This window comes from Drosophila eugracilis, unplaced genomic scaffold, assembly GCF_018153835.1.
Source record: "Drosophila eugracilis isolate 14026-0451.02 unplaced genomic scaffold, ASM1815383v1 contig_670, whole genome shotgun sequence".
Classification (NCBI taxonomy): domain Eukaryota; kingdom Metazoa; phylum Arthropoda; class Insecta; order Diptera; family Drosophilidae; genus Drosophila; species Drosophila eugracilis.
In genome coordinates this window covers 72,089-80,590 of record NW_024573558.1, presented here as the reverse complement: position 1 = coordinate 80,590, position 8,502 = coordinate 72,089, and the positions used below count along the sequence as shown (strand labels likewise).

Below are 8,502 nucleotides of genomic sequence, written 5' to 3'. Positions count from 1 at the left end.
GGGCACGTGTTTGTATTTAATTAGCCGCGGCCATGCATCTCCAGCAATGTGCGTTCGCTTTGTTATTTGGCCATATTTAAAATGCGCCTTTTAAGCAATTATTTTGGCCCAGCCATTGTGAAGCTTCTCGTTTTCGCGTTTCGAGTTTGGCTAACAAGATGCGGCTACAAAGTTGCCTAGAATGTGTATGCAAGTATCTTATTTTGGCTGCAGCTCCTGCTGCTCCAGCTGCTTCTTCTGCTCCTGCTGCTCCTGCTGAACCCACATAATCAAGACAAAGCCGCAAGCAGCACGACAGACTACAGTACACCCCCCCAAAAGTGCCCTTGCCCATGGCCCTGCTCTTTGGCTTCGCCTTGTTTATCTTTTAACTAATTTTTTTCCATGTTGCTTTTTAGCCCGCGTACTTGGCTTTTGTGAGCGCGTGTGTGTCGGAGCACTAAGCTGATGTTGAATATCTTCTGGTGGAAGTAATGGCCAAGTCGCCAAGTCGCAACTCGCAACTGGCAAGTTGCAAGCTGCAAAAGTTTTCCTCTGCCAGCCTCGTTTGCCGCAAACGAAGCGCGCTGAAAGGACCCCCAAACTCACTGCCACAAAGCTGGGGCAGAATGAGAAGCGTTATCTGCGACCAGACTTGCCGGAGAGTCTGAATCATTCACAAATGAGTCACAAATTAAATAGAAATCTTTCAGGAGCAGCACTCGTAAGTTATATTACAGCTTTATTCACGAAATTATTTAGATGTGTATCCTAATAAGTTATTATTTCATGAAAAAAATCTTTAAATTTCAAATTATAAACAATCGTTGGATGATGACTTTCAGAAAAGGCCTATCTAACGTCGGATGATATCACAGGTTGGATGATCAGAGGTTTTGGGACTTACTATTTGTGGAACTTTTATAAATCCAAACGCATTGCGGATGTTCCAGAGGGACTTAAGAGGGTTTAGGGTTTTCCAAAACGATTTACGAGTAAAGTATCTTGGCAACTCACTACCAAGTGTTACGCTTTCTAGTAATCCTAGTCATCGTAGGCGTGATTCTCAGAGAGGCTGTACATGATTTTCACCCCAGACAGTCCCAGTCATGGCTGTTTGTCTCTGGGCCAAGTGTTGTTTGCCAGCTGTTTAGCGCACTGGGTGCGATAACCTCGACAGGTTGATGCCTTTCTTGATTACCATTTGACAATGTGGCTGAAACAGTGGCCAAGAGGGGAACTTTGTGGCGCCAGGCTAGAAGGCTGCTGCACTTACCCTGCCGATATCGTGTTTAATTAAGGCCAACCTAGAATTAGAATGGCTAAGGTCCGGGCCAATTTTTGCTTACCCCAGCCAGAGGGCCATAAATTGCGGATGAGCGCCAGCTCTTCATCCGGCCAAAGTTGGCCAACCAGCAGTTCGGCCGACTCAGTTCCATTTAAGATAGTGTCACCCGACGAGCAAAACATTTCTCGATAAGATCGGATCGCGCTAATGTCGTCGACTCCGCTTTCGTGGGCCACTCCCCCGCCATGTGAGGCCAGATACCTTTGTTTGGTGTGTACCAAATGTATCTATGTATCTATGACAAATGTACAAGTCGAGTGCCTCGGCGATAAGCAGATACTAATTAATAACCACTGCCCTAAGGGGAGTTTGTACAGCCGGATCGTCACATGGCTACCTGCAAAAGGTATTTCCCGAGAGAAATGGCCAGGCGAACGATCGATCGCAGTGCTTCAGGGCGTGGTAAGTATAGGAAAAACCAGTTGCATTTACAGGGCGAGAAATTATTAAAATATTTCATTTAATCATCTGATTTTCAATTTGTGGATGTAATAAACGGTATGTGTTAACCATTTTGTTAGCATTTTAAAAAATATTTAAAGTAAATGAGTTTTTTAATGACTCTCAGTGCACTTTTCCTGCTCAACGTTTTTCCGAGTGCCCCGGCAATTTTCATTAATTATGACCGCAGGAGGGGCGCCCCGTTTTGCGGCTTCATTGGAAAAACGTGCAAAACGTTTCGGGCCTTTGGGCGATTCAAGGCTCAAGCCAAGTGAATGATTCAAATCTGTGCTGTGTGGCGGTGGTGCACAGGCGCCACCAGTGGTGCTGTTTCTAGTTCCAGCTGCCGTGGTTGCACGCCACCTAATCGCCCGGCGCCATCGTCATAGTCCGCCAAGAGATCATCGTGGGTCAAGGCAGCGCAGAGCAGCTGGAATCTCCGAGAGCCGCGGCATCGGACTCTGCCTCGGCCTCGGGCTCGAGCCACGATGCATCAACGCAGTGCGTTTGCATTCCATTAAATTAGCCGCAAAGGCAGCTCCTTATTAGCACCATAATTTAGAATGCACGCCCACTTCTCGGGAGCTAAGACGCAGTCCTCCCGAATGGGAGGCTACTGTGCGGTCGCCAGTTTTGTTTGCAATTTGTTAATAGGTTGTGGCATGCAGCATGTAAATACCCAAGACTTGGACATGGATGTGGATGTGGACCTGGGCCTTGGCCAGGAGACTGGATGTGGGCACGAAGCTGCTGCATTCTCATTAGCCATGCGGTTTGTCCAGACTGGCAACTTAATCCGCTGGGCAAAGGCTTATGCTAATGCCCCGGCCATGATGTGCATTAAATTTGCACACGGCTTTGGCCAAATTAGCCGGTATTGGGCAGTTATTTAAGGCATCTATTAGTCATAAAATCGATTGCCAAGTCTCGGTTCTTTTGGGCCCAAGACTTGGGCTCATTCGCACGCTTTGGCCAAGTGGACGGCAATGGCTCGTACTTGACTTCTGAACCAGCGCCCACCGAGCGTGACTGGACTGGAAATGGAGCTCCGCACCAAACCCCAAACCCCCAACTCTAAACCTGAAGTCCAAGCCCCGACATCTAGACGAAAGACAGGCTTCAAACACCACACAGAAATTGGCTAACCAAACTAACATAACAACAATGAGGCTGCTCCCCTTGTCTCGCGGTCGACTTCTATGTTTCTGATTCTGGTGCCCAGATAGCCGAGATCTGAGTTGGGCGCTCCAAAAGCGGCTCGAAATAGAATTTTTCCCACCATCTATAAATAAACCGACTAATGCAATGAGTATTTACATGGGGGTTGGATCTGGGTCTGGACCACGACTACATAATGCTCTCCGAAAATAAGTAGTTCTTGAGGTTGTTGCAAGATAAATGGGATATTTGTCGTTTATTTGTAAGCAAGTTGGGAGGATATAGATCTTGGAAGTGGCTCTCCTTCCCTCTATTTGGGATCATTTTTATAAAAATAAACAAGTTTCTTAGATGTGAAGTTCAATACTTATAGTATACTTCCGTTTTGTTCTCATTTGGAAAAGCAAAAAATGTTATGGTCTTAGAGCTTTGCTTAAATACTAATATATGTTTCTTCTAATTACTTACTTTCCTCAATAGCAGTGGTTTTTATGAAGTAAAAATAATTGACAATATTGCTTTATTATTAGGAATGCCTAGCATTTGTCTAATAACCATTTGTATGCCTGTCCTCAACTCAAACCATCACTTCCCTAACCCTTTCGAATCGCATTGTGTGATGGGAAACCCCAGCTCAAAGCAGTCTAAGCAACGCATTACAATAATTGTGTCTTTCGTGTTGGTTCTTTTGTTCGTTCTGTTTATTAATTTACCCATTTATATGGAGTTTGCCCGCTTGCGGTTGAGTGTGGAGTCGGTGGCATTTACATTGCAACTTCATGGTTGAGAAACGCGGGGACGACGTGTGGGAGCCTGGAGCGGTCGCAAGTGACTGCAAATTATACGGCCGGACCACATAATAATAAATGAAAATGTCTGTAATTCTCATGTGCAGAAGGAGAGATCCGCAGCAAAAAGGCAAGAAAAACAAACGGACTGAGGCACTCGCTTATTATGCAGCTCATTTGCTGGGAGGGGCAAGTGGTTCCCGCGGTGCCTCGCACTCGGATTGGGACTCGGATTCATTCATAGGTCTAGGGAATCGGAAGTTAAGCTAAACAAATAAGCGGCGTGTAAATGAACTCCGGGCTGACCCATTATGCGCCCAATCGATAAAGAAAAGTGCTCTTGAGGGAGTTGAGCCCTTGTTTTTAGGCCCACCAAATCGGGAGCCGATTGATAAGTACACAGCGGACAGCTGTTCGGGGCATCTATCATATGGCAGGGCTTACCGCCTGACATGGGAACATCCGGTGACTGGAACCTAAGGAACGGCCCTCGCTGCGAGTTCAATAAACTTGTCGGGCCTCAAAAGTTTCAGGCTGCGAACAAATTTTTAACTGGCTGGCATCCACCTCCTCGAAAAAAGGGAAAAGCCTCGAACGGAGGCTTTGTGAGTGCGGAGAGCGGTCAAGGGAGGGGTCCAGTGGTCCAGTGGTCCAGCGATACACTTAATTTTGACAGATTACATCTCATTATGTACACCTCGCGGCGGAGTTGGCTAAAACGAGTTCGAGAACGGAAAATGCCGAGATTGATGGCCAGATAGGGGCTTTGCATAGCAATGGGCTTCATGGCTGGGATCGATCTAAGTTATGGACACTGGAAATTAATTCCCATTCTCACCGACGACAAGCAGCAGGCGAAATTATTCGGCATCTAGCCGGAGATCGCAATAACACATTGTTTATTGCCCGGCGAATTGGAGTTCATTTATAAGGCAATTTAAAATCAATTTACGTGTTGCATGAGCCGTTAATTTATCAAGAGCAGCCGCTCGCTGGAAATTCTGTGGATCCAATGGTTGCCACGGATTCTCTGGAGGAGCACAGCAACCGCTAGACTTTTCAACAGTCCCATCATCATGGCCAATTAATTAAGAATCGAGCTGGCTGCAGTGGGGCGTGCTGGCATTATGATTTTTTCATTGATACAAATATAGCGGGCTGCCCGCTCCTGACTGCCCCATCATCGCCCGGCATTTATGGCCCTGCCCGCTGCTAATAGGAACGTATTTATCAGATCTGTACGTGCTCAAGTCGGGGGAGGTGTTGTATCAAAACATATAATTTATTAGAAACAAATACAGACTACATAACACGTACGGCCCTGAGAGGGGAAACTCCATCACCTGTCGGGGATTTGTGGACTAAAGGTATGAAACTCTTGCTTGAAATTCGGCCGACTGGGAGAAAAACATTTTCAATATTTTCATATTGCATTACTGGAGGAAGTTTATTGCGACATTTTGGTGTTTTTCACAAGATATTGATGGGAGATGGGAAGATCTTTCAAAAGCAAATTTAGTCAGTCGGCCGAATTTTAATGCAAGTTTCATCATACCTTAACTAAGGCTAATGAGGCAAGGGGTGAGGATGCTCCAGGATCACAGAATTGGCTCTCTTCCTCTGAGGAACGCCTCAGAGGCAGTAGACCAGGGTCCAAAACAAGGCATTGAAGACGATGAAGGACAGGGGAAAGACGAACCGCATCTTCCGGTCGATCCACAGGGACACTTCCTTGGGCGTCATGGTGGCAAAAGTCTGGGCTGGCTTCTCCTTGGTGGACTCACTGGATGACGAAGTGGAAGTCTCATCCTGCTCGTCCAAGCTAATGGCCGAGTCCTCTCGACTGAGACTGCCTCCTATGATAATAGGAGTCTCTATGGTGATCACGGTGTTATTGGGACCGCAGGACTTGTCCATGCTGGTGGTGCTCATGGTACTCATGGTGCTGTCGGTCCTCCTATAGCCATGGCGACGATGTCTTTTCAGATTCGGAACAAAGGTGGACTTCACAATGTACTTGGTGGTTCGCTTTTTGAGCTGCAGGTCGTTGTTCCTTCGCCAGATGGTATTGACAAAGGCGAACTCCACCAGGCTGCCAAAGATGAAGATGGTGCATACCAGGAACCACACCTCCGACATGGTCACATAGCTCACCTTCATCAGGTCGTTCTCCTGGGACAAGGACAGTGTGATGAAGGACAGCAGGGTGGTGCAGCCCAGAGTAGTCCTGGCAGGAGTTTGATCCGCCTGCAGCCAGAAGGACACCCAGGAAATGGTCACGATCATGATCGAGGGCAAGAAGTAGTCGATCACGTAGTAGCCCACCTCTCGAGTCAGCAGGACAGTGAAGCTAATGATGCTATAGTTGCCCTCCAGGGAACCATGGGACATGTACGAGTTATTGGATACCCTGATGGATTCGTTGTACAGGGATCCAATCAGGTTGTACTCCGTTAACTGCAGTTGCTGGTCGAACGTCACAGGATTGTGGGTCTCCCAGTGAAGCGCCACCAGCGAGGTGTTGTACATCCAGCTCTCCAGGATGGTCGTGCACTTCTGCTCATCAAACGGAAACTTCTGATAGTTCATCCAGCAGTAGAGATTGGCCTGCAGCCTGGTGGAAATCAGAACTGTTCCATTCGGATAGATGGTGGTCAGCTCGTCCTTCGCGGTGGTTCCCAAAACACTGGAGGACTCTTCATTGGTCAGAAAAATATGCGGCACCCAGAGCATCTTCTTTATGCCCGCTTCCCCCATTATGGGCTGCCTTCGATTGGGCAGGTAACTGGAGAAGGCCAGCCGCGGATCCGTGTATCGCAACTGCAGCAGACCCTGCACCAGAAACTGCAGGTCACTGGAGTCCAGGTCCTTCATCACATATATGTAGAACCGGGCATAGATGTCCATAGGGCACCTCCTCGCCTTCTGCGTTATAGACTGTCGGTGGCACCATCTTGTCATAGCGGCAGTCCGCGGTCAAACGGGTCAGCAACTCCATCTGCGTCAAGGAGGCTGCGTTTTCCAGCGAAGGACAGTTGTTGACGGTGGATTGGGAGAGGTTTATGGACACACTATACGTGTCCGAGCTGTTGATGGGGGCCACCACAACAGATCCATTGGCAGCTAAGGGAAATGAGAGATTACACAAATTAAGCAAATTTAGTTGAGAAATCAATGAGTTCTTTAATAGCTGCATGTCTATTTGATTTATCTTTTATATATCATAAAAATAAGTATATCTTCTTTGAGTTTATATCCTTTTTCTGATCTTTAACCCTTACACAGGATAACTTATGGTGAAATCGTATCAAAGGCCACGAGCCGCTGAAATGGTTTTCCATTTGATTGATACGTTTTTTAAGTGCAGATAATTTCTCCTCGTATTCACGATAATCGAGGTAAGTAAAAATAAATATTGTCTAATTGCGATAAGGTAAATTGAATTGGGAAAGTATTTAAAAGTGAAATATCCCGAAATATCCTGAGACCAACATGAATTGTGAAATTAAAAAACGAAATACTCGTTCAGTAAAAACTTAAACATGTAAGTCCATTGATCGATTTAATGCTTTCAAGTTCTAAGACTTATGTACACGTAATTGGTTATTATTTCGTATTCACACTTCAAATTGTGAAATCGTAAAAATTTACAAACAATTAAAATTGTAAAAGTTAGCTAAATATGTTTTTATAAATTTAATTTAAAGGAACAACTATGAACTATAAGTTCATCCAAGCAGTTCAAAAAGAGAAACAATTTAAAAACTCAAAAAGCCATTTTAAGAACTTTTCTGGTTTTTCTAAAAAGTTTGTGTGGTAACAGTATCCCATAAAATTTCAATCAATTATTTTCCTGAATCAAAAAAAATCGTTCCTATGTCAAGCCAGCAAATGAAGGACTTCAAATCCCTGAAGGTCCTTCCAACATACCCAAATTCTGCTGAAGATCTCGAAGATTCATTTCATGCGCAGCTGATAATCCCAAACAGCCGATGAGTATAAAAATTCCCAGTGTATCCATTATGCGGTTAGTCATGTCTTGCAACTCGTTTTTCTTAATCACGAGACTCAATTAGTAATTTTCCAGGAGTGCGACGATTTCGCGACGTTTCGGTGTTTTCTTTTTAGCGCGCTGCGGTTTCACGGCCATCCGCTTGGCCCTTTCTCGATCAACTATTTAACTTTTTTGGCACCGTGTTGGCCAAACTCTTGTCCAGTTCGCCAGTAGCGGAGTATCGGCGGTCGGACGGATTTGCAGTTCGGGTTCGGGCACTTCGGGGAGCACTTCGTTCTACGTAATATCTATTACTAACTTATTTATTTTAATTGCGAGCGGCTTTTAATTCTTCGCCACTCATGACAGCTTGTTCGGCCAATTATTGTTGGGTGGCTCCTGGCCTTATCGCCACTGGCCAAAATCGCTTGTAAGTGGCCGGCTTTTCCCCCGCCTGCCGTGTAATGCCGTTAATTGTGGTTATCACTCCGCCGGAGAGAGCGGCCAAAATGTTTGCTCATGTCTCCGGACTTTTGATTAAGTGGCCGGGCCAAAACGCCAGCCACTTGTCGTCGCACAGTCTTTATTTATACACCCCGGAGATATATCGTACGCTGTCGCACTTCAGTTAACCGAGCGATCGCATAATTGATGATGACCCATTGTCAGAAGCCGTTGGCTGGCGTTTATTTTTGGCACAGGTATTTCTGCAATTCGACTAGATCGGATTTGATTAGCCGCGGTTATCCAACGGATGTCGACGAGTGCTTTTCAGTCGCCAGTCACCTGAAAAT

At 45.9% G+C, this 8,502-nt stretch overlaps 1 protein-coding gene across 1 annotated transcript; it reads right to left on the bottom strand.

The window, feature by feature from the left end:
* Positions 1-4,973: 4,973 nt before the first annotated feature.
* On the bottom strand, positions 4,974-7,860 carry LOC108104000 (pH-sensitive chloride channel 2). The gene is given in 3 exon segments (XM_017209790.2): positions 4,974-6,624; positions 6,626-6,837; positions 7,645-7,860. Coding segments are annotated over 3 exon segments (1,596 nt in total). The 5' UTR covers positions 7,751-7,860; the 3' UTR covers positions 4,974-5,346.
* Positions 7,861-8,502: the final 642 nt, after the last annotated feature.